At 38.8% G+C, this 27,187-nt stretch overlaps 2 protein-coding genes across 3 annotated transcripts in view; one reads left to right on the top strand and one right to left on the bottom strand.

The window, feature by feature from the left end:
• Nucleotides 1-27,187, bottom strand: part of CDC73 (cell division cycle 73) — a 106,410-nt gene that overhangs the window by 36,975 nt on the left and 42,248 nt on the right. The gene's annotated exons all lie outside the window — the stretch shown is intronic.
• B3GALT2 (beta-1,3-galactosyltransferase 2) lies at nt 3,932-12,150 on the top strand. Of its 2 annotated transcripts, none has more exons than XM_027694572.1 (2): nt 3,932-4,543; nt 9,347-12,150. In XM_027694572.1, the coding sequence occupies exon 2, from the start codon at nt 9,483-9,485 to the stop codon at nt 10,749-10,751; it is 1,269 nt and encodes a 422-aa protein (XP_027550373.1). In that variant the 5' UTR covers nt 3,932-4,543; nt 9,347-9,482; the 3' UTR covers nt 10,752-12,150. The 2 variants fall into 2 exon arrangements, with proteins under 2 accessions (XP_027550373.1, XP_027550374.1); XM_027694573.1 differs by lacking the exon at nt 3,932-4,543 and adding an exon at nt 7,751-7,851.

Here is a 27,187-nt window from a genome sequence, read left to right as displayed (position 1 = left end):
TTCAATTAATGGCTCCATCTAAGAGTTTATTATAAAATCAGTTAGACAAGATTCTGATGACACCCTCTAAAAAAGACATGTAGAGAGTTTTCAAAGTTTTTTTGAAGAAAATATTCCAAACTTACACACCTTTGTTTTGCCTAAGTGCATTTTGCTTAGACCACAGTTGCCACGTGCACAGGTTATTGTAAATCACCATCTTCTCTTACTCCTTGAGTCTGGTTCCAGCTTTGCAGGGCTCGCTGAGCAGTCCAGCGTCCACCAGCCACGGTCACTCTGCCATGTTCCCAACACAGCCTGTTCATCTTCACATCACTTACTCCTTGTAGTCTTAATAGGTGGCAGCATTTCAAACCCTAACATTGCAGCTTCTAATTTAAGATGTAACCATAGTAACATTACAGAACATACTACTCCCTGGATCAAGAACAAGCAGTCCACTGACCCTTCGCGGTGAGATTTAGCTGAAATAAAGCTCATTCCAACCTCCAGTCCAGCAAGATTAACAAAACCTCCAGGTTGTATTTCCTGTACAAAGCAAGATCTGCCCTCCTGACACACCCAGAAACATAGAGGATCATATAAAAGTGACTAAGAACAAAGTGCTATAAAAGAAATGGAATTTCTTCCTGAAACTTTGACTCTAAAGTTACATCAGTCACTCCCAGACAGAAAGCAGTAGAAAAATCAAAGGTTTTTCCTTACTTTTCTGTAAGATGAGCAGATTTGCTCATCCTTTATTTGAAAAAAAAAAAAGAGAATGAACAAAAGAAATTGGTCATTAATATTTAAGAATTCAATATTCAATTTGTTCACAAGGCAAGATGACAAATTTTACACATATCAACAGACAGCAGCTCTGCCTGAACTTTACAGGCTACACACAAGGGATATATGGTCATTTAATTAAAAGCCAAAGCTGATGTCTGTTCCTTTATAAATTTACTTTAAAAAAGAGCCTACTTAGAAAAAATAGCCCTAGGGATTTTTGTACCTTTAATATTTACCAATGAGTATTTACAGAAAAATAAGAACAGCTCTGCCCAATATGTAAACACACTAGATACAGCTCACAAGCTTCAGGAGGGACACCAGGTACAGTGTAGCAGTAGTAAATAAATTAAGTTGAAACAGTATGGATTTTAATAACCATTCTGTTGAGATTTAGACTTGCTTCCCCAATACAATGTTACATGTGTTATCTGAAAATTCAGAAGTCAGAGGCAGATTTACATGTTTGTATTTGACAAAGACATTACATCTTCTATGCAAATCAACACGGGTAGATTGACTACATGACTAACCCACTTGATTTCCTATTCGTAGCCTGGAATGCAGCAAAGTGACAGGACTCCTGAGCGCACTGTCACATGTTTGTATACGTACAGGAACAGAATGTACAAAGTTCTGGATATTATGTAGGGCAGGGACAAGACAGCTTTGGGTGTTTAAGTAGAAAATTGAGTAGACTGGGCACACATGGAACCTGTCAAAGCACTGATTCACATTTGTTCATAAAGGTCCCAGATCAGTAAGGAGTGCTGGACACAGGCCTTCCTCTCTCGCCCCACTGCCGTTTCCCTCCTTCGTTTTTTAAACACAAAATTTCTCAGAGTGGAGGAGGTACAAAGTCTTTACTGATATGCACTTTATATTGAGGACATAGGCTCATGATCCTTGACCCCGTTGCTAAGAAACTATTCCAGATCATCCCCTCCCATAACACAACATATAAAAAGTTGCAGATAAGAGAATTCGCCCTCTTCTCTCTTCCGGTGGCTGAAGGTGACAGGTCTCTCCACAGAGGGTCTCTGCTTGTATAGGTCAGGGCCTGCTGCTCAGACCTGCCACGATCTCCGGTCCCTCCGGGAGGCGTGGGGAGTTGGCTGGTGCCTCGCACAGTTCTGCTGTCCCATTCAGGGAAGTATTTAATCCGTTTTTTTGTATTTATTCGCTAGCTCTCTATTAACGGGGTATATTTGGAGGATATTTGTTTTTAGTTCTTTATCCCTGTTTCCCGTTCCCTTTTCCCTTTTTCCCCCCCTCGGGAGCTCCCTATCATGTGTACAATATATTCAAATTGTATCAATGCTGCCTCCCTACAATCTTAAACATCCACTGGTCAGATTATGTGACCAATACATCTGTTCTAGAACAAGCAGCAATCACAAGTACTGAGGCCATGTTGCTGAGAACACAGCTGCTCTGGGCAGGACACGTTTCAAGGATGAAGGACTTCCACCTCCCTAAGATCTTGCTTTATGGTGAACTTGCCACCGGCTGCTGCAAGAGAGGAGCCCCAAAGAAAAGATACAAGGACTCCCTGAAACAACATCTCAACCTTGGCCATATTGATCAACAGAACTGGTGTACTCTGGCCTCCAATCGGGAGGTCTGGAAACACACCATCTATAACGCTGCTGATGCTTTTGAGAACGCACGCAGGATCACTCTTGGGGAGAAAAGACAACGCAGAAAGAATCGTGTCTTGCAGAATTTACCACCTAAGGAGTCTTTCTGCTGTGCCTTTTGCAACCGGACGTTCCTATCTCGTCTTGGCCTCTTCAGCCACCAACGCGCTTGTAACAAATGTGGGTAGAGCCCTCCCCAAATCCTCGTTCACAAAGCCCAGCCATGATGATGAGATATTTTTGCTACAGCTTTGGCTGTTTGGGTTTTTTTCTTCCCTCTTTGGGGAGTCGGTTTTTTCACTGGGTCTTGGCAATTTGGCGGAGAGCCAGCTCGAAACTTACACAATCCTAAAATGCCCTCACATAGGATCATAGGATTTGTGGAAATTGTCGTTAGGTTAGGAAATGCATGCATTACCAACAAGACTGAATTAATAGAGAAAGTTAGTGTACATAGATTATTTAGTTAGGAGGATCTAAATCTGATTATGTTTCTAGTAAATTAGCATAATATGCATCTAGGATAATAAAACACCTTGACTGCCTGGGGAAGCCTTATTTGCCAGTAAGGGACATACCTACCCCTAATCCTACAAATCAGACACACCACATGATAGAGCAATTATAGTTTCTTCATCCCTTGGCTAAAAAAAAGTCTAAATAGCTAGTCATTAGCTTTTCAAAACAGAGTGGATAAACACAGTGACTATTAAATACCTGGGTAAGTATGCTACTAGTTTTCTATTGTCTGAGTTATCCATTGTGGTATTTTACTTATACAGTAAATATAATAAGACGCTTCAGCATAGAAGGGTCATCATTGAAAGGAGAGAAATGAAAGGAACATCAGTTTCCTTAGGACCAGAAAGGCAAATTCTATGATATAGGTATGTCTGTAACAGACAAAAGACATTTTAGATTCATCAATAATTGAAATTAAGTGCCCCCAACTCTGCAATGCCAGACTTCAGGCTTTACCACAGCAGAAAGCCATTAACAGCAGAGAGGCAGCTTAACAGTGTGTCCTTATACATCAGTGTTGTTCAGCTTAATTGAACAACCTAAGGTAACAAAAAGCAGCTTTTATAGAGTAAGCATGTGCATAGGAAATCCGAGCAAAGAAATACATTTTTTGTTTTTATTTTGGCATGAAGGCACAACTGATTTACGCTCCAAGAGAGCCGAATGGGTTAAATCAATCTTCAGCATCTAAATGCTTATAATTCCCTTGCACTGCAGAACAGCTTTTGGAATACGGGAATAGAACGTCTAGCATTAAAAATCCCCTAGAGAATCATAAGTTACAGTGTCAAGTAAAAGTGAAAACAATCTGTAAAACCCCTCAATTGTTCACTTAATAATAATACAATTTTTATACTCTTCACCTACCACTGTGCATGAACTGAGTATGTATCATTTATCAAATAAGAGCAAGAGCCTGTAAAGCTTCCTGTCTGCCTTTGGATTTAGTCAAAATGAATGCAAACAATCACGTGGGATTCAGCCAAGCAGTGACGTTAAATTCTGCTCTGTCAGAAGACAGCATCTGTCAAAGCCCACATTTAAACTGCTGCCTGCCTGTGCAGCAGCCGAAGAACTACGGAATGGATTTTATACACCAGAATTCTGGGTTAAAACAGCTCCAAACCATTTCTATTACTGCCTAGCAACAATGAAGGAAGGAACAGAGGGAAATCCTATTACTGAAGACAACTGAAGCACTACGCGCTAGCACTCCCTGCTAACACTACCATCAGAAATATGGATACTGGGGAGAGGAGAACACAGCACTGCATTGTCCGACACGGGAAACACCAGATGTAAAAAGCTCCGATGCATCGGCTGTGAGCGCCAGACAGCCCCGCTCTGAAGAGAAACGAGAACTACTGTCCTTTTGTTTGCAGGATGAACAAAAAGCCCCAAGACAAGGACGACACTTATAAGCAAGGAAGGTAACACGGCAACGGGCAGACAGATGGACAGAGTGGATCCTGAGGGCAGCGATCGCAGGAAGCAGGGCTGTGGGGGGATGTGCGCATGGTCGATAGCATCTTTTCTGCTGAAGTGATGGCGTGCCAAAACTATTTTCTGTGGGTATAATCCTCGCACCATAAATGGCCTGACCAAGGAAGGTATGTCAAACCCTTGTGTGTGATATTCATTCGGTTGTCTGTTACCTTTTCAGCCATTACAGATAATGATCGTTCCTAATTTGCAGAGCCCTGAGATAACACTGTCTCTGAACAGGGAGAAGGAATTCTAGCAGGTTTTCCTCTCCCCCTGCACAATGTCACTACCTTACACTCACTAAATGCACTGCTTGCAGTCTGCCAAGGTTGGTGCGGCTGGAGAGGAGGGATTAGAGGGATAATGTAGCTGCTGTAATGATTGCTTTTAACTGAGAAATTAAAAACTCAAACCCCTCCAAAATAGAAAAACCGGTTAGAAATCCTCTCAAACTAGGTCAAAATTAATCCTTATCTGAAGTAATCTTAAGCACTGGTAAAATGGTCATAATGTGACACACAGAGAGCACTGAACCATCAAAACAGACCATGCAGTCAAAAGACATTATCTTAACAGTCCCTCCAGACCTTTTTACACTTGCTTTTCTTCCCCCCAAACACAAGCAAAATGTCATCAGGCCAGTATCAGCCAAGCATAAACTGGGAGCGTGCAAAAGACAGGGCATGATTTAAACCATCAGCAGTGCAAACAGGCACCACAATTTACAAGTAACATCAGGCTCCCCTGACATCCCAAAAGGAAACCTTCAAACACTACACACTCAAAATGGTAAGCACGTAACTTATCTCCTGCCATCACTGCAATTTCTGTTTAATATGAAAACAGTGACTGTTTAACTTGGATTGTAAAATGACATTCCATCTAATTGCCATTCATTTCTATTTATTGTTGAAATTTAAATACTTTGCCACTGGTGGCAAACAAACAAGATGAACATTTGCAGAAATTTAAGACCTAAATCTATAGCAATTCAATACACCACAGAAAGAAAGTGCTTATCTGCAGAATCTACCAATATGCTATAATAAATCATTAAAAGTCAATATAAATGTGGTTTCTTTGCCCAAGGCAATGCTAACATGCAATAAAACAACTGCAGCCAGAGAGAGTTCACAAATCTAAGGATGCAGCATATTACAGACACTGGTTTCAAATCAGTTTTAACACATTCAGAATATAAAGTCACTTCACAGAACTTTTAAAGCAACAACAAAAAAATGTACCCTCAGGCAATACTCCAGGAGAAGCACACTTAGCTCATGGTGAGACTTTCGTATCTTGACATTTAAAAAGCTGCACATCAAACCTTTATCCCAAGTACTGTTTTCTGCAAAAGATTAATGGAGTTTGTAAGGGAACTCAGGCACATTTTCTGAGGCCCAATATGCAACTGCTGCTGTTGTTCATCAGAATACCAACTCAGGCTGCCTTTTAAACTCTTCCCTCTAATTTAAGAGTTTGCCCACACAGCTAATCAAAATATGAAAATCCAAGACGTGTGAATAGGAAGTCGAATGCTTCAATTTGCAAAGCTGTAATTATAGAGCAGAACTGCAAGTACCAGGAACCAAAACACCAGCAGAGCACAGACCACAAATAAAAATTCAAGAGGCATTCACAGTTTATATATTTGGCATTTGATAATGCATCAGTGACTGCACTGTCGAGTGCCAAAAATGAAGCAGCATTATCATGAATAATATCTTCAAATCGCAGTTACATGCAACAACACTTGCAGAGGACAAGGTGAGTGTTATAAAGACCTTTTGCTATACTTAGGTTTTCTTATCTACTGTCAATAGTTGGTGCCTGTTCATAAGCTTCCTGTGAAACAGAATTTTAAATATTTGGACAAAAGCAGGAATGCTCTAACCCTAAGTAAGTGAAAGAAAATAATATTTTTATTTTACTATTTGATGGAGAGTTTAATGTCTGTTGATAGTTTTTTACATTATTTTTAAACAATGCATCCTAGCATGTAGTATTTTTTCAAAAGTGCAATTGTTGTTGCTGTATTTCAAATGCTTGATACCCCACTGTATATTTTGAAACGTTTGACATACAAATTGCAAAGAAAATGAGCCCAAGCTATTTGAGTTTTGTTTCAGTCAATAGTTTTACGAAGCTGAAAAAGAGATGGGGGTCCTTCCCCTATTCATACAATGCTTTTTTAAAGGGCAAACAGAGACAGATTTTGAAAGAAACTTCTACCTGGAAAAATCAAGGAAATATGTGAAAAACCAAGGAAATATGACTCTCTTGGAATTTCTTACGGTTCTAGTTCCATCCCTCAGTGTAAAACTTATTTTCATGTGCACAGTGTGAGCATGCAGCCTAATAAAAAAAGGTTTCAGCCATTACAACTGCCTTTCCTGGGACACTTCCTCAGTGCATCATGGAAAGACAGCACCTGAAAACAGTTTTTTGTTTAGACAAATATTTATGTAACTTAAGAGTCTCACTTGTGCCTGTTGCCATATCAAAGTAGGTGCACAACAAAATACTACCTAAATTAAATATTAAACACAGATTAGCAGTGCAGCTCATATTTGCTGAAATAATTCCATCTAATGGCTGTAGTTTTGTAAGTTGAACAATTCAGTGTGACAAAATTGATCTGAATTCCAGCTGCTACTCCACATTCATGAAATTCTGGGTTTGACTTTCTCCCTAAACTGTGTAAGCATGCAATGGAATGATAATTAATCAAATATTCCCACTGCTGCCTTCCAGCCTGGTATCAAACAATTAACTTCCCTGAGATCTAGAGTATCCCTTGAAATGGCATTTATGTTTGCTGATGCAGAGATATTCTTCCCAAACAGCTGAGCGTTCATAGAGAACTCACTGCACACTGCAGAGAAAGTAAAAATTATGATTTTTGAGGGGAGGCTTCTGTTTTTTCAGCAGGCAAAAAGCAGGTTCAAGTGGTCAGATAAACACGAGCCTTTCACATTCGGGGCTTTTCTTTGCATAAGGACAACGTCCGAGTTAAAGCAGCATAAACGTGGCGCATCAGGTTAATTCTGAATGTACATAGTTTAGACACAGATGTTTACGATTTTTAGGGAGGCAGCCAAATCTCCGGGAAGTGGCATCAGCCACGGTTAAATTAAAAAATAAAAAAAAAATCAGAAATACTTTCAGCAAGCCTGAAAGCCAAACGCATGAACGCTGGGCAGCAGCAGCGGGGCGGGAAGAGCCAAGCGGATCTCGGGCCGGTGTGCGGGTGTTCCCGAAGGACCCGCGGGCGCGCGGCCCTTCCCGACCCGCTCCCGATCCCTCCCGGGTCACAATTCTCGCGCTCTGGCGCCCCCTGGCGGAGGTCACCGGGGCGGCTCCCGCTTCCTGCCGAGCCCCGTCCGGGAGCAGCTCCCGCTCCCACCGGAGCGTGTCCGCGCACACACGGGCAGTGAGTAAAATAAAACCTTTGCTGCACTTCTCTCCCCGCCCTTCTGAAATACAAATAGTCCCCTAGGTGAACCAGGCAGGTTGAATGTTACACATCACACACACGCGATTTAATATTATTCGATTGACATCTCAAACTACTTCCTTACTATCTTAAATCCTGTAATTTCTCATGTAACGTGTCACTTAGTTTTAAAATGCATAAATTAATCCAAATATTGGTTTTAGAAGATAGCAAAGCAATTAATAAATTACACATTTCTATTAGAAATAGCATTTTCTATGGACTCTTGTTCAGCTGTCATCCTTTTTTCCTATACAAAACCCTGGGGCCCAGAAATAAATTAGAGCAAATTGAAAATCACAAACGAATTGCTTCTGTGCAGTGAAAGGTTCATTTACAAGATGATGTGATCAGCTTTTAATATGCAGCATCATGAAGCTGCCATATTGACTCTGCTCCTGAATATGAACAAAAATTTAAGAGAAAATGAAACACAGACTACTTTGGCACTTTTTCTTACAGCTACAGCTGCTGGTCACAATACTTGAAATTTCTGACTGGTACAAAAGGTACAGTATTTACCTGCACATTTATAGAGAAAAAAACAGAATCACGATCGTCAGATAGTTTGCCAGAAATTTAGTGCTGTGCAATTTTACTTCCAGTTAACACGACACTACCCAAGATCTCTGCCTACTAAAAATCAACAGCTTAATTTTAATTCAGCTTCCTGTGAGCCTCTCACCACAGCCAAGTGTTCCATTCAGTATTTTCCTTGATGGTGGAGTAGAAGGTTAAAGGTGCCTGAAAGGTGCCTGAAAATGTTATCCTGCATTACCATCCGAGGGCTGCGCACGGAGGTTACTGGACCCTGAAAATTAATTTTGACAGGTGCATCTTCTCATTGACTTTCCGAACGCAGCCGGGGCCGGTGGAATCGCGCCAGGCAGTGTACTGTGACTAACACAGCTCTGCCATAATCAACCTTGCGCCGTCTGTCCCAACACCAGCACATGACCATTTTGCAAAAAGGGTTTTAAACTGAGAGCCGTACTAGCCTCTGCATGTCAAATCAATTTTAATTAATGCCAATAAACCTTCCATCTGGTATCAAGGCTTTTTCATTCAGTCCTCCTTTAACACCGTACAAGGATTTCACAGTTAGTGTATATGAAGCTATTTACATATACTTCGCACTTCTCCCTGCTAACATGATCAATTATGTTTTTTTTTTTTCCTTTTTATCTTTGGCATCTAGGACGTTTGTCAAAACTTTTACTATGAAAAAAAGCATTTCTAAAAGCTAACAAATCAAGTTAAATCATAAAACAAGGTTGGCTTTTAGCATAAATCAATCTTGTTTCTATTGACATGGACTGTTTTTAAAAAAACCTCAATTTTATGTTAATATCTAGTTTCTATTTGTAAGCTTTCATATTATCAGTGTGTAAAATGAAAGATTTCTGATTTTTTTTTTTTTTACTCTTTGCAGAGCGAGCCATTTGCAGACAATTGCTCAACATGAACGAAAGAAAATGAATACCAAAGAATAGCAGTGGATTGGAAACCAATCGGAAAAGCATTTTGCTTGGCCATTGTCTCATTTCCCATCATTGGATCCTTACAACATGCTTCAGTGGAGGAGACGACACTGCTGCTTTGCAAAGATGACCTGGAATACCAAAAGGTCTCTGTTTCGCACCCATCTCATGGGCCTGATCTCCCTGGTGTTTCTGTTTGCTATGTTTCTGTTCTTTAATCATCACGACTGGCTGCCAGGCAGGGCTGGATTCAGAGAAAATCCCATGGCTTACACTATACGAGGATTTAGGTCTACAAAAATGGAGACAAACCACAGCTCGCTAAGAAACATGTGGAGAGATGCTGTACCTCAGACACTCAGGCCTCTCACAATCACCAACCCTAACAACACGGATCTGTCTCCACAGGGAGTAACTGGTTTGGAAAACACCCTCAGCGCCAATGGAAGTATTTACAACGAGAAGGGTACTGGGCATCCGACTTTGTATCATTTCAAATACGTCATCAACGAGCCTGAGAAGTGCCAGGAGAAGACCCCTTTTCTAATACTGCTCATAGCTGCAGAGCCAGGCCAGGTGGAAGCCAGACAAGCTATTCGGCAAACTTGGGGTAACGAAAGCCTGGCACCTGGCATCCAAATTGTTCGTCTTTTTTTGTTGGGGTTAAGCATCAAGATCAATGGATACCTCCAGCGTACCATCCTTGAGGAAAGCAGACAGTACCACGACATCATTCAACAAGAATACTTAGACACTTACTATAATTTAACCATTAAAACTCTGATGGGAATGAACTGGGTTGCAACTTACTGTCCACATGTTCCATACGTTATGAAAACTGATAGTGATATGTTTGTCAATACTGATTATTTAATACACAAGCTTCTGAAACCAGAACTTCCTCCAAGGCACAAGTATTTTACAGGTTATTTAATGAGAGGTTATGCACCTAATAGGAACAAGGATAGCAAGTGGTATATGCCACCTGATTTGTATCCAAGTGAACGTTATCCTGTATTCTGCTCTGGAACTGGTTATGTTTTTTCTGGAGATTTAGCAGAAAAAATCTTTAAAGTCTCCTTAAGCATCAGACGTTTACATTTAGAGGACGTGTACGTGGGGATCTGTCTCGCCAAGCTGCGGATTGACCCCATGCCTCCACCCAACGAGTTTGTCTTCAATCACTGGCGAGTTTCTTACTCCAGCTGTAAATACAGCCACCTTATTACCTCCCATCAGTTCCAACCTAGTGAACTGATCAAATACTGGAACCACTTACAACAGAATAAGCACAATGCCTGTGCCAATGCAGCGAAAGACAAAGCAGGCAGGTACCGCCACCGCAAACTGCACTAGAAGGACGAAGCTCCCTCTGCCCACGTGCAACCTGTAAATACTGCTGAGTGCATGTACAGTGAACATGGATGAGCTTCATGGGACAGCCTTCAGTTGATCCCCATCACATAGTGGAGTCTGGAAATTATTTTTTTAAGTTAAAAAAGAAAAAAAAAAGTATAGTTCTTGATAACAGTAATATTATGAAATGATAACCAAAAGGTTTTCCCAGCAAATTTGAGGAAAAAAAGAAGAAAAGATGGTATTAAGGATTTTTGTGTTAATGTGCAATAATAAGCATGCACACTTTGGTGGTACAATTGCTGATTTATGTGCCAATAAAATATAATGGAGCATATTTTCCACACTAAAATTTTATTTTAAAAAATGCATTCATAGCTCTAGTTCTCTTCCATGTAATGATTTCTTGTTATCTAGAATTGCTATAAAATGAAAAATTAAAAACTAAGTAAATGCACAAAGGGCAGATCAGTTTTACTTACAATTATTATACACTACTTTAATGTACGACACATTTAGCAATATCACAATTTAGCAAGACACTACCAGTGGACTCTAAAGCACTAAGAAAGTACTCCCTGGAAGTAGGTCCAGTTTTGGGAGGTTTGCTTATTTGGTTAGGAAGGAGGGATAAATGAAATCAAAGTTCATAAGACTTGCTTTGTACATCACCTTCAGAAATGCAAGTGGTGTTCTGGATGCAACTAAATTCTCTTCAAAGAGCTGACTAAAAGTCACTTCATTCTCTAGAAGTCACAGGGCGAGCTCCTAAAGTAACCTTCATGCAAATTCATTGAATGTGCTATTAATTTCCCTACATAACTTCAGGGTAACTGAAAGGCCGATCAGAAATGTAACATGTAAGTTCAAGTCTTGTATCATTCTTGACAAAATTCCATTTTGTCCAAAAAGGGAGAAAACCAATCAAACATTTGTTGATTTTGCTCTTTCCTCCCTGCCAAAAACCAAGGATCAGTCAAGTGAAAATACATCTGCTAGAGAAAATTAAGCCACACACCTTACTTTGTAGGTGGGAAAGACTAGGTCATAATAAGACTGAGAGTTCCAGACAGCAATATGGGCAAGAACAAAATCTAGGCAATTTTAAACTCACAACATGTACCACTGAAAATAAATTGTGAGAAGTGGGTTAAATCTATTTACAGGTTTCCAGATTTCTAACAAACAGAACTTTTAAAGCTTATTTTCCAACAGTATCAAATTCAGGTTATTACTGCTTGTCACAGTGCCAGGGTAAGCAATACCCACCTCTTACTTAGCAGCAAATGATAGCACTGCAATTAGTTTTCTGTTTGACTGGGACTTTTTAATTGGATAAAATACAAATATTTGATGTACTTTTATTATTTAATAAAATTTATTATATTTATGGTCTTAAGACTTCACTTTTTATGGGAAAGCTGCTCAGGAAGAAATAAATTTCTAGCTTTAGGATTACTTGGCTATTACACCACATTCCCTAGTCCTTAAAGCCTAGTTTTCATACCGTGCACAGTACAGATCACAGCAGGTTTTTTTTCTTTGTAATGAAAAGACAAATCATATTATTGAGCACACTCAGCAGCTCTAGGGCTGTCTGTCTGCAGGAACTTACACGTGTGAACAGACTGCAGTGCACTGGACTATACCTCTGAAGCAATTCTAGGAGCTCCTGTGGATGATGGGTATGGGAATTTGCTCATCACCAATTTTTTTGGTGAACCTCCATTAAATTTTGTCCTCTGCACTATTTGAGGTATGCTAATTACCCATTTGTGCATTTCCAAGACAATTCAAATTGCAGAAATGTCTGTTTCTGGGGAAGGTAAATACACGTAAAAGTACTAACTCTCTTCTGCAGAGATTTCTCCAACTAGGTTGAAAGTACATACACTTAGTTTATGTGATGACTATTGGCATTTGTGTAAGACAGAGGTGCGAGCTGCATTAGAAGAAGTCTTTGGGAATGTTTTCAAGAGCCATTAGTAGTTCGTCCACACTCAGTCTGCCTGCTTCCTTCCAGCTGCCGCAGGGCCCAGCAAACAGCCCGGCTGAAAGCCACCTGCCTCAAGTTCACTGTAGGCAAGCTTTACACTATAGCACCAATTTTAGACCACCAGAGTGAGTGTCTAAAGCCAGCTACTACTCCAGGGTATTCAGTTTTGGAAGACCTACAATCCCATAAGTGGCCTCTCCCCAGTAATGCTGCCAAGAGCACAGTCCATCCTCCGGGAGAGGACTTCAACACTGTTCCCTGCCTTCGGCGCTTTCAAGCCATACTGTAATGTGCTCTGCTTGGGTCTTACCAACTCTGGCCAGTTCAAAACGCTGTTACTGGCTTCTGGGTATAGTCCAAGAGGTTAATACCGAAACCTTAAACAGTTTGGCACTTGAATCCTCAAGTTTGGCAGCCAAACAGCCTCTCGGGTGCTCCACTTTGGAGCACAGGCACAATGTGGATTTGCCCGAGCTTGGCAGAGCCACGGCACGATGCCCACGAGTTCAGCCTACCAAACTTCTTCATAGTTAAAATATGAGTGAGAAGTATAAGAAGCTAAATAAAAAGCCATTTTTAACGCCTTCCTAAGGGTCCAACATAATTTTTAACATTTGTATTAATGTTTGGGTATTAATTGAAGCTACTGTATAAACACAGTTGAATCCTTACCAAGACAGCCAAAGGCTACTTAAATCGTTTGCATCCAAGTACTGTTTTCTTGCACAGTTTGTTGCAAAGCTTGCAGAAAAAAAAGGGAAAGCTTGTGTGATAAAATATGCAATTACAGAGTGAAAGCTCTACATTCTATTCTCTGAATGTTTTACTGTTTTCTAGCTTGTGTTTAAGCTATTTTGCTCACTCTACTAGAATATAAAACCAGCTCGTTAAAAATAGTGCAATAATTATTTATATCATTAAAATCTTGGACAAGTTCTCTCACTTCCTTTCCCCACAAAGCAAGAAAAAAAAAATGCATTTTCATTAGCAATAGGATACAAACTTGTAGCTAAAATTCTAACGTCTGCAAAGCAGTTAAAAAAAAAAAAGGGGAAAAAAGGATATAACTCTTCACTGAATACAGAAATTTGTATTATATTTGCTTTGAATGTTTTTACTTCTCTGTATGTCTGCTTCAGGTTGAAAACAAATATAAAAAGTCATTGTGGCTCAAAACTTATGATGGAAGAAAAAATCATGACATCATCAGTACAATCATTATGGCAAAGAAAAACCTTAGAAGGCTTATCATGGTAACTAAAATCGGAAATTGGAATTCCATAATTTCCCCCTATTTATTTAACTTTCAACTAAATAAAGATATACAAATTGATACCATAGGACCAAAATGAAGTCCCACAAAAAAAACGTTATTCAACAACAGAACTATTCCTTTCACATCTCCAATTAAATCAGTGATGTGGGTTATTTGCAGCTCGTACATCAATAGATTTAAGAATGGAAAATGCACAACTACAGGCTTTAATGTAGTAGAACTGATCCTATCCCCAGTTACTGGCAAATCTTTCGTGGGTAAAGTTCACATTCTGTTCTAATCTGAAGAAAATTATAGGTAAAGATACTTCCAAGTTTCAGTGGTTGGCATGAGAGAAAATTCAGTCTCCACAAAGATCTTCACTTAAATTTATAAACTCAAAATTATGGGATGGCAGTGATCTAGAAGAGGTGAGATAGACTGGCTTTCAGGTTAACCTTACTAGAATTGCAATTTAAAATCTGCTTTTCTTTGCAATGCAGTAATATAAAATGTGTCAGTCCTTATTTACAAAATATTTTCAGAATATATTAACATGTTAATATATTAGACATGCATAGCTGTCTCCAAACCCATGCTAAATCAGACACTGAAGGGGAGGGAAGCACCCAGAGGCCATTGCTTTAGACTGCCTCCCCCTTCCCACTAATTTTCCCAATATGTAACACAATCCCCAATCATACTTCAATCTAAAATACCTACATAATCCCACAGTGCAAGAACATCTTATCTCTTGAATGAACGCTCACTGCAATGTGTGAAAACTTCCTAGGAGGAGATGAAAGGGAGAGGGAAGATGCTAATATAGAAGATACTACTTCTTACATTTGTGCTGTGAGCAAGAACAGGCTCGTAACTCATTTGCAAAAACACCACTAGTTGTTTACGTATCTTTGCAATTTTAAATACCATTTCTCAACCCCTATTTTATGCTGTTGAATAGCACAAATGAATAAATATTAAAATAATAATAATGGCCAGTCTTCGCGAACGAAGATTTGGGGAAAGGTCTTTTTACCTTTCCAGCCTGCGCAATGGATTTTTTAGGTGAGACACAGCCTGCGCTGAACTGAGCCCACCCTTTAATCCTAAGGTTCATCTGCCGGGGCCAAGCAAGCTTGGACAATGGCAGTGAGGTCCTCAGGACGTAGGTTTGTTTAGAGTGACCTTCTCATAGATGGATGGCCTTACAGGGCTAACGGGCTCCATCTGCCCGGGGGACTGGCTGGGATTCGAACCTGGGTCGCAGAGGTGAGAGTCCTGCATGCTAACCACTAGGCCACCAGGGGTCCCAATAAATATTAGACAATTGCTTAATTACACCATGATAACCGCACTATGAATCAGTTCAGATCACCCTCCCAGAGCAGCCGGTGGGTCGGTGCCGCGCAGTCTCACCCCCCCTGCTGACCACGGTCCCTTCAGATGGCTGATCACTCCTATGGCACATGGTACTGGCTGTATTACTACAGATTACTACTCCCTTCTCCAGCTCTGCTTTCCAAGACCCAGCCACTCCTGGGGAAGGAGGGAGGCAGGGAAGCTGCACTGCCAGCAGGGCAGTGCTGCACTGTGCAAATGTAGGTCAGGAGGGAGAGAACATGGTCCCTGCTTTGTACCCACGGCAAGAGCGAAGTCAAAGGCTTTCCAGAGCAGGAGACTGGGGGAGGGCTGTGGAAAACAACTTCTTGCAGCAGGTCAGTTAAAAAGGTGCTTGAATGTCAGGAAACAGAGTGACACTAAAAATGCAGCAGCTGATCAACACCATGAGGATTAAAAACATAGGGCAGGCTCAGCGATAGGGGAAAGCATTACAAAAGTGAGGCCAAATTAGAAAGCGGGATCTGGAATTCTAGTGGTAAGTGTTCACACTTCTCTAATTACAGAGAAAATAAGAATCTATGAGGTAAATCCATTCTTCTAACAAAATTTTTAGTTTGTGGTTGCAGTCCATGTGTTCTTTTATGGCCTGAACCAAATGACAGGATGTGACACAATGGCATGAACAGCAGGTCAGTAACTCCACAAGAAGTATTTTACATATAGGACTGTCAGTGCACAGGCAGACCAAAAGCAAAGCAAACTAGATCACTGGTGCCTAGATTTCCATTTCATTTTCAAAGAATGAGTTCATTTCAGTCTTCATTTGTTCCAGGTTAACTCAAAAGAAATCAAGCCTGGTACAGTATGGCACCTTCCTTTCACAGTTAAAAGACTGCAAAGGAATTTAGCTGAACACGGGATATGGATGAAAACTACCACGTTGCTGTTCTGATATTGCCATGGCAACAGTTACAAGAGCTCTCTTAAGCATTTAAATCTGACAGTTTTCACGATAACCCTAACTGAATGATAGTAATGATGCATTTGGGTTCATGAGCTAACTGCTGTATAACCACAGGGTATGAACTGTTCCCCTCGCTTTTCTCAACACTGTGCTTTTTGGTCAGAACTTTCTGACCGAGACAATAACCTTGAATTACCACTCCAAAAAAAAAAAATAGTCTCTCCAGCACAGGGAGTACTCATGGCTTAAAGCTTTATGTACTCTCCAAGGTTTCCATTTGACTGCTTAAGTTGTGCACAGTCAGTGTACAGGGTGGAGAAGTCAAGACTGCTAAAATCTTTGACGGGATTTTTCTCAAAGGGCTTTCATTCGCCTGGGAAGGCTGGAGAGAAGAAAATGCCTTCTGAAGTGTGGACTGAATTGTTGCTGACCTTCAAGGTATCATTTGCTCAAGAAAAGAGAAGGAGGAAGAAAAAACAGTGGTTTTTTTACAATCTTTATCAGTTTGTAACCAATATACACTTTTTAAAATAACAAAACACTGCAAGCTGCTTTACCTCACTGGAGGCCAAAGTGCATTGAAGAATACACAATGTGCCTTTTAGGACCAGGGCATCAGAACAAGGCATCCTTTCCTTTTAGTCTGTTTAGTTCTGTCTAATATTAATTGGCATTTCAGCTGTTTAATATGAATATTCCATAAACCACTTGCTCTCATCTCCCAGATGCTCCGTGTGGGCATAATGGAGAAGTCTCTTTTTCTTTACCTCATTAAGAAGTGAAGTGTGTGAAACACATTTCTCATCCTAACATTTTAAGGATACCAGCTTTGATACTGTCTTGCAGTATATTCAGCTGAAAAAGATGAAGAAACTGAAAACATTGTGAGATTCTTAAAAATTTCCCAAGATGAAAAAAATTGAGATTAGAAGAAACAGTCATGCTTGCAAGGATCTAAGAGATGAATCTTTTCAACATAAAAAAGTCCTCAGAAAGTAAAGTACTCTCAGTTCTTTGCCTGTTAACACTTGTTAAAGTTTTATATTAAATTAAAAATTAAAAACAACTATGCCATCCTAAAACCACTAAATCCCTCCACTCTTGAAAAACCACAACCTCACCCCACCTTTTCTAGTGGAAAGGCCAAGTGTTCCCATATCTCCAGAAACTCAAATTTTAAAACAAGAAAAACCAACTGCCACAAGAAATCCTTTATAAACAAAATACCAGAGAAGCCACCAAGGAAAACAAAAACCTTGTTCACTCCCTTTTCTAAATATTTAACATATCCTGCATTTAAACAAGCTGAGGTCTAAGCACTACTTTGAAAACAAGAATAACCTCCAGTCTTGTGGGTTTCATTCCAGATTTGTGTGTCACTGTCATCACTTTCAAAAGAAGCATTAATTTAGTACAAAAAAAAACAAAACAAACCAACCATGTCATACTACGAACCTGATTTGCCATAACCTATAGGTTGATGCAAGATGATAAAACAAAAAATGAAACACTGGAAAACACCATCTGTGACTCAGTCAAAAATGCAGTGCTGCTACTTAATGCAAATGGCAGCCTTTTTATAGGCATTCCTCCAAAGTCCACTTCGACATTGATTTTTGTAGCCATAAAAATTCAACTCAATTATCCAGCCTTCTGAATCAAGAGAATAACCAATTTCCCCACTGTATCATCTCTGAATAATTTAGAATATTGGATTTTTATTGACTGTTTTTAAATGTAGAAAAAGGTAACATTTTTATGTCCCAAAAATTTAAAGAAATAAGATAACAATTCAGAGGTACTCTTAACATTACTTAAGACTCTAAAATAAGAGTAAATATCATGTACGTACCTGAGGGGACAACTAAAACATCTGTTCCTCAAAAAGCAAATTACAAAGCTTATGCTGTAGCCACAGTAAGACATACCAAAGGGGGAAAAAAAAAACAAACCACAAAACCAAACCCAACAAACCCACAGAAATCACACAGTTCATAAATAAATATATCTTCAACAGATAAGTATTGTCATTAACACCTCTATTAAATGTCATAAGAACATACTGCCTTTCAAATCCGAGATGATTTTTGAATGCTGATGTAGCAGTTTACTGCTATTATTTCACCAAATTTGAGATGGTTTGACTACTTTGGAAGTTATCCACATTACTTAAATATGCTAATCTTTTCCTTGAATTCTCAAAATGGTAAAAAAGATAATTAGAGAAAGAATTATAGATGATAACCACAATTCTTTTACTTTACAAAAATTAAAATTTATTCAGACTTAAAAGTCATAGTTACTACTTCATACTATCCTGCTGTGAATTATCCCCTTTTTAAAATGCAGGCAAGTTTGCTTGCTATATCCAGCAACAGTATGATTTTCTTTCTAACAAAAATTCAGTTGAGAAATGGATACTGCAAACAACTTAAGATATCCAACTTTCATTAAAGTTAATAAAGGAATGACAGCCTTCTGACAATTATTTGGAGGCTTTAAACCAGAATGAAATGTAATGCTGTCCTATTCATTAAGAAGTGCATTGTCTGGGTCCCTCGACCATTTTAAAAATTGTTTTCCCTTCAACAATTTCCACATTTTCTACTAGTAGAAGTTAAACTGTTTGAATGACTTATTGTCCAAATTTCATGCTAGCAGAGTGGAATGGAAAAACCAAAATTAAGTACACAATTACATTTCTTCCCTACCCATCCTCCTATTCATTAAAAAACTTCACACACGAACACACCTTTACTAACTAATATCTTCTGCACACATTCCATTATCGAGACTTTTTCAGAAACACTACTTTTTTATTTTGCCTCTAAGACTCCTTATGACAACCAGTCAAGTATTAATATTTTACCTCTTCCAATTCTGTAAAAAAAACAAAAAACCTATGAATCTTGATTAAAAATTTTTCATTGTAAAATACTTTACATGGAGTAAAGAGGTATTTCTTATCACAATATTCTCTTGGACTTATGAGGATTAGCATGTTCAGAACTAATATAGTACTTGGATTCATAAGACCTTGATTTACTCATAGAACAGGTAAATCCTAGAATGTTCATGACAAAACTGATGATCATGATCTTCCACATCTTCTCTGGGCAACATGTTCCAGTGCCTCACCACCCTCACAGGAAAGAATTTCTTCCTAACATCTAATCTAAATCTAAATATCCCCTCTTAGTTTAAAACCGTTCCCCCTTGTGTAAAAAGTCACTCACCCTCATTTTTATAAGTGCCTTTTAAGTATTGTAAGGCTGCAGTGAGGTTTCCCTGGAGCCACCTCTTGTCCAGGCTGAACAACCCCAGCTCTCTCAGCCTGTCCTCACAGCAGAGGGGCTCCAGCCCTCTGAGCATCCTCGGGGCCTCCTCTGGACCTGCTCTAACGGGTCCATGTGTCTCCTGTGCTGAGGACCCCAGAGCTGGACACAGTGCTCTGGGCGGGCTCTCACAAGGGCAGAGTAGAAGAGGACAATCCCTCCCTCCCCCTGCTCTGTGGATGCAGCCCAGGATACCAGTGGCTGTCTGGGCTGTGAGCACACACTGCACCTCTGGCTCCTCTGAGCCAACGCTGAGCTCTCACCAGAACCCCCAAGTGCTCCTCTGCAGGGCTGCTTTCTATGAGCTCTTGTCCCAGTCTGTGCTCATGTCTGAGATGTCCTGACCCAGGTGCAGCACTGTGCACTTGGATTTGCTGGACTTTGTTAGGTTCACGTGGGCCTTCCCACTCCTCAGCACACCCAGATGTACCATGCAAGATGCTGGGCAATTTCCATTTTTTTTTTCTGTGACACTTCCAGACTCTCAGGCAAAAATAGCTTTACATATTTGCTGAACATATTTTACACTGCCTTTGTCAGTTACTTGAAGTGAAAAATGATGACAATGAGATGTGTTGCCATAGAAAAAAAAAGGCTGCCTCCCACCACAGCCAACTAAACCATTGGGCATTTCATTTGTTTCAGTGGCCAATACAGACAAGAATGTGTTTGTCCCTTGCTTTTGGGAGGTCAACAAAAATGGAATTATTTTTCTGTTAATAAAGCTTTCTTTCCTTGCTGTCCTATTTCCCTTTTGTAACTACCTGTTCACAGATAAAATTTTTCTCAAGTTATCAAAAAGATAATGTTGTAATCCACTAGAAGTCTCTGCAAAATGCAGTACAAAAAACTAAGCATTTTTCTAAACAAACCCTGTAACAATCTCCCTCCTCACCCAAAAACCTCAAAAACACATTAAACATTGACTATCACAGAAATTTTTAACTAGAATTGTTTCAAACAAGTGAACACTAACTCACTAAACATCACCTTTTTAAGATTCCTTTCAGAAGAGATGACAAACCTGCCTGCTTCTAAAGAATTCCCCTCTCACTGAATTTTCTATAAAATATTTTCAAAACTGACTGACAAGCTTTAGTCTTTTAGATATCACAAGAAATGGTGAAGACCAACTCTTTGCTTAACAGGGGCGTCAGATATAAGATGAAATCAAATTGACTTGTTTCAATGGTTTCCCAAAGTACCAAGGCAGATTTTTAAAATTCCAAGAAGTATAAATAAATGTTGATTAGGACCTGTTATTACCAATATTCCTTCCCTAAACAGTTGATAAAATTTAGCCAAGAATTCACAGAAATATTACCTGAGCTTCCCCATTTACACAACAATGTAAGGAGAGAACACAGAAATTCACCTACACAGATTCAACTATAGGGACTATTATCATCCTCCACATATACAGTATGGGAGTAGAAAATATCAGTACTTTACTGTGCTGCTGCTAGCTACATTAAATGAAAAATATTTTTTAAACCCAGCAAAAATAATTTAGAATAATGGGCAGTAATTACAAACTTTTAAAATGGAGGCACTTCTGTAAATGTTAATATATCTCTGTCTATTAAACAGAGAGATAAAAGATGCAAAACCCACAAAATTCATACTTTGGAGAAAATATATAGGCAGGACAAGCATTTGTAAGAGAAAATATTCTGCCCTAAGCAGATTAAGTAAATGAGAGGACAAATTTTAAGTGGTAGGCTTCAATTCATCAGTTTAAGTACTGAAAATTAGTGGTTTTCCTTGTGTAATGACAATTGAAGTAAAGTGTGAAAGCATTGACTATGCCCTAAAATAAACACTCTCTCTGTTAAGCAACCACAGCAATTTAATTCCTTTCTCAACTTAAACACCCCAAACATCCTACATAAAACTGAAAGCAAAACCGATTACCCCTGGGTTTGCCAACCAAATAAAACCACAAGTTAAAAAGACCTCTACAATTTTTAACTTTTTTTTTTCTTTTTTTAATACACACAGAACAAGTGCATTTAAAAGGTATTGAATTTACTGCTGAATATACACGCAATCCAGATGATCTTCAACTGTGCATTCTGAAAAACACGCAGTCTTTAGATGCTAGTTAATAAATATCACTGTGGCTCTGTATAATCTAGCCATTACTACCTGGAGTGAAGAGCAGGAGTTTCATTTTATTTGTGGCTCTGGTGCAGATCAAATCTATAATCTATATCAAATCTATAATCCTATGCAAGCCAGCGGTGAACTACACACAGCACTAAGAAATGGGACCTCAGCAACAAGAGAAGCAGGAATCACATCTGACAGTGTGGAGAGGCTGCTCCCAAACTTAACGGGCTAACAATGACCCAAAGGGTTATCAAGATTCAAGTAAAGGTGAGAAGTCAAAGCATATTAATTTAAATGCATTGAATTCCCACATGAATTTTCCAATGCAGGAGTAAATTGGCCTTCACTCACTGTAAACCAAGGAAATTAAACTACATACAGCTCACCAAAGTAATTTTATTCCTAAAGACATCACCAGCCAATGGCAATTTAATGCAGTGTAACTTATGAATGTTGATGTTGTACACTTTGGTAATTTGCTTTAATTTGCTTGAGTGCCTTGATCTAGATATAGCCTTAAGGAAAACTTGTATATTGCCATATTAGATTGCATCATCCATTGTATTAAGGAGAAAAGGTTATTTGTGAATGGCAGCACTGTGAAGCACTTGCTTTAAATGGAAAATGTAGACAATTATCAAAGACTCTTAACTCCCTAATGACTCCTAGCCCCACTCAGGTGGCAACAGCGTCACCTTGGAAAGACCTGAGGTGTTTAATTACAAATGAAAAATAAATTAAGATTTTAACCCTTTAAAATAAATCCTGTTTTGGAGAGCTCAGCAGCTACGAGAGAGCTGTGAGCAAGTTCCACAAGATCCTCGAGTCCTGAAGAGCATTGACTGACAGACTCAAAGGCTACCAGGAAGAACAAAGGTTGTGTTTAAGACATGAGGGCTTTTCTCCCCCCACAATCATACACAGTTACTGTTCTCTGATTAACATTGTGTGAGCACAAAGGCATTTCCAGAAATCCACTTATTTTTCATAAAATCCCTAAACAAGATTGGCATCCGGGAAGATCTGCTGCTGAGAAAGGCAGCACTTGTGAACTTCAACTATTACAGAGCTCCCAGGTCAGCCCCAGGCTGGAGGCTACGACAGCTGGGTGACAGGCTGTGAGGGTTAAAAAGCAGCGTATTCCAGAAGGAGAATGCCTGTGGATTCTGCTAGAAAGCACACAGGGTCCACCACGGGTTTCTCCTACAGCAGCTTGGCAATAAGGAGTAAGCAAGACTGCAGCCAGGGCTTTATCAACAGAGCAGAGAAATATTAAAATATTAAGCAAAAGAATTGAAAACTAACTGAACCACAGTGTAGATAACTATATACCTTTATACATGGAAAAGTTCAGAGTGAAAAACAAAGAACTGAAAGCAAAATCAAATTCACAGTAACACTTAAATTTACACTGAAGTATAACAGATTCACTACAAGATTGTTAAAATTAATGAACTATTAATAAATAAACCCAGACTACATCTTTTTTTCCCCCATCAGGATAATGTCAAACAGCACAGCAAACATATTACAGAAAGGTATAAATGCCTTTCTGCCAATTTAACTAGAAGCAAAACACTCCCCCCCCAACCATTATCTTCAGACTTGCCAGAGAACCTCATGCTACTTCCCTGACCCTTGAGAAAATAAAACATCTGCCCACCCCATCAGCTTTTAATCTTCTTATGGACAGAATTAATTTAGCTTCCTTTTGGGCAATGTGGTAGGAGAGGAAACAGGCCAAGCCTGCTTGAGCCAAAGTCAGTCTTTTGTTTAAAGAACTAAACAAAAAAAGGAGGAAGCCCAAAAAAATCATAGCATACTTCTCAAAGCTGTGAACACTCTTTAGTTATGCTACATTTATGAAGTATCAATATATTTCTATGTATTTTAGCATGGTTTATAGATGACTTCATTAAAGAAACACTACTTTACTGAACATAAGCAGAAACTCCCTGAAGCAAGCCAAACATTAAATGTCAGGTTTATCAATCACTTTCATTCCACTTATGAGAGGCATCAGAAAAAGTTACATTATTTCCTTAAAGGTATGATTCTTATTCATAACTGAGAACTTTCACAAATATTAGTATACTTGTAACTGGTATTTAAATTTAATCCATTCTGGATCTTAACCCGGAGGATGCTGAGTACTTATTACCTTTTATATTCTATTCCTCTCAGCACCATGTAAAGGAGTAATAAAATAATAGTTGAAAATATTTTCTGTGTATTGCAAATTTCCATCTATAAAACGTTCCCTGCATATGGATTATTGTTATGGTACTCGTTCTTTAAAATTATCTAATACCCACATTCGTATCTGAAAGGATTACAATTCACAGTGTTTAGTATTACAAGCCAACTACAGGCAGCTTTCCAGAGAAGAAAATAAAAGGACATTAAGAGTCTTGCTGAGAACTGCCAGGGGAAGGAATGTAAGAGACATATTGAATCTGTGTTTTTGTTGTACAGTACAATAACATGCATATGCAAGTTACCCTTATTAAATATTTAGCTCACCTTGGGTGAGCAAACTGCCTGATTAGGCAATTCTTTCATTATTCTGAATGGGAATTGTAACAAACAAGTAAACACCATTTTCAAAAGATTTCAAATATGAACAAGGAAGTTGATTTACATGTTAAAACTCAACCTACAGAATTTGAACTGACTATAAACCTACCCTTTAAAACCAGATGTAGCATTATACCAGGTAGTTCAGAGTCCCTTTAGACTTTAATTTCTAAGATAGCATTATGATCCCTTTAGTTTTCTAATATGTATTTTATTACTTTAATCAGCATTTCACCTGCTGTTCATGTCCACATATTTTTAGAAGCTTTTTCCTGACATTATTTCCCAGACTTAATTAGACATATGAAATCTACTATAAAAATCATTGGTTTGTTACAGTTCATGATGTCGCCCAAAACCAGAATGGATTTTACAGACCAATATGACATAGCTGCATATATTGTGTACATTATAATATATTGTATATATTATTACCTCCAAAATATTTGGCTTAAGGCATTATAAAGCCCTCTCCATCCACAAGTCTTTTGTTTTACTTAGTAATCATGATGAAACACAATTAGGCAGGTTATCTGCTTTGATGACAACTGTATTCCATTTTCATTTCAGTCATTCTGAAATCTGTTTGCCTGATTTACATCAACTGTTCCAAAGATAAGCAGGAAGTAGGGCTGGTAAGCAGTGCTGCATGATGCACCCTCAAGTCTCCATATTCCAAAGGAAAAGGAGAGTGGTTTTCCCACCCACCTGCCAGGAAACAGCTTTGTTAGCAGTCTACTTCAGCAGCATTTCCTCTCTTCTGCCACACTATGTTATGAAACTACTTTCCAATTTCAATAAAACCTGCAGAAAAGTTATTGCCTTTGTCAAATTTTTATGAAAATTGCTGGCCAGGGAAATTAAAGCCTCAAATTACTGCTCCCAGGGAGTGAAAGGCAGGCAGTGCTTTTTCTTTGTCTCCTCACAATGGCAGCACCAAGCCACCCAAAAGCAAACATCTAAAATTTATCAGCTGCACTTCTTTCCACGTCAAGGGAGGGTATGAGGAGATACCCACCTCACTTCATGGAAGAGAGGTTTAGGTGATTAAAGAGACAAAATACAATATTTATAGTCCCTATGAAGAAAAACCCAGAGTTTAAAAAAAATATTCTAAATTAAAAGTACTATGAATTTACAGCAACTAGGCTGACAGTTAACTACCAGAAATCTTATCACATCACTGCATCACTTTGCTTAGTCACACAAAGTTTTGCTTTGCACTTTAACTGAATTTTAAAAGCATATCTATTGCTTATGCACAAAATCTACTCATATACCTTTATGGAGAGCCAAAAAAGGAAGATATTTTAATTCCAAAAATACATCCAAAGTCTGCTAAAGCAGCAAAGAGTTTGACTTGCTAAACCTTAATGTGCCAAATGCAATATTCGTGTTGTATGAATTCTAACCAACAGTTTTATAGGCCAGCTAATCAAATTATGTATTTGTAAAAAATACAGTTGTTCTCAAAGTTATTTATAAATTTCTTTCAATTTACCAACTGCTTTAGATAAATTTCTTTCAATTTACCAACTGCTTTAGATAAATTTGACATTTTAAGTACATTGGACAAACCTTCATTATTTAAAATAGTTAAGTACTGAAGATGCAAAAATCCAAGATTAGCTTTTTACATTTTATAAGAACACAAGAATGTTTGTATCTCAAAGAAATTTACATTCACACTATGCATTTATTGACTCACGAAGATAAGAAACCAGATTTATTTTTAACAGATCGCTCTCTTCAGTGATAAGTCTCAAGTCCTATATGTATGAGGTTTGTGTTACTTCGAAAAATCCCAAACCAAAAATCTCCAGAAAATCCCACAAGGTTTTTGGGAATGAAGAGGGTGAATGGAAATTAAAAGAGACAATACATCACTGAATGCCTACCTACGTGCACTTTCATATATACACAGGTCTCCCCTTAACTCAGCTGAATGTGTCTTTAAGAGAGTTTTAGATGAAAAAAGCCCAAAGAACCACCCTTCCAGCAGCAGCAATGCAAGGAGTTTCTGCAATAGCATATTGCTCAGGGAAAACATAAATATAGCCCCAGATGGCAGCTCAGCAGATCACAATCCCAGGTATATTCCGGAAGGTCTGATCAGTGCTGCCTAAATGCCAGCTGAGTGAGCCAGAACTAACGCAGAGTTCATTATATAGTCTTTACAGTCATTTACCTAACCAGAAAGCCTTTGCTGAAACAGACTGTTATCTAGGACCACCAGTAGCAGACCTGAATAAACCAGGACTTTGCCTACAGATTTTCCTAGCAAAGATAAATAAAACACAGTTAAACATCCTGAAAGTGAGGGTGATGATTCCAGAGCAACAGTATGTGGCTGCGTAAAAGACACAGGCAGATTAACACCTGGATTTAGATGGAACAATAAAATCACAAAGTTGGAGGCCAAAATATAGTCAGCCTTAATCAATTAGCTTCTTAAACGGTGCAAAAAGGAACTGCTAAAAAAAGCTTTAAAATATGTCCTATTTTGCTATTCTAACTGGCCCTTCCCATTAGTAACATTGCACTACATGAAAACAGTGCTGAATGACATCACCTAAAATCTGTCCCCCAAAAGACTAAGAACCAGGGTTCTTACCTTAGCATTTCATTAACATTTGCCTCCAAAGATCCGGCTCAGTTCTGAGCTCTGAAGGTTTAATGTGCTTTGAAAATACTGGCTGTACCTTACATATTCTGATGTAAGAACTAAAGAACACCTGCCCATAACACACTTGTAATAACTGTACACCTGTGAAGACAGTCTGCCACACTGAGACACCCTCTGCTTGGATTCACACACTACCAGTCACATACTGAAAGAGTTCAATCAAAGGA

The sequence above is a fragment of the Neopelma chrysocephalum genome, unplaced genomic scaffold (genome assembly GCF_003984885.1).
Source record: "Neopelma chrysocephalum unplaced genomic scaffold, ASM398488v2 Primary Assembly neopelma1_98, whole genome shotgun sequence".
Classification (NCBI taxonomy): Eukaryota; Metazoa; Chordata; class Aves; order Passeriformes; family Pipridae; genus Neopelma; species Neopelma chrysocephalum.
Note: the sequence above shows the minus strand (reverse complement) of the source record. Positions and strands in the feature narration are given on the sequence as shown.

Excerpts from the sequence above, each read along its gene's own strand:
- B3GALT2 (XM_027694572.1), top strand. The coding sequence starts at position 9,483 with ATGCTTCAGTGGAGGAGACGACACTGCTGCTTTGCAAAGATGACCTGG.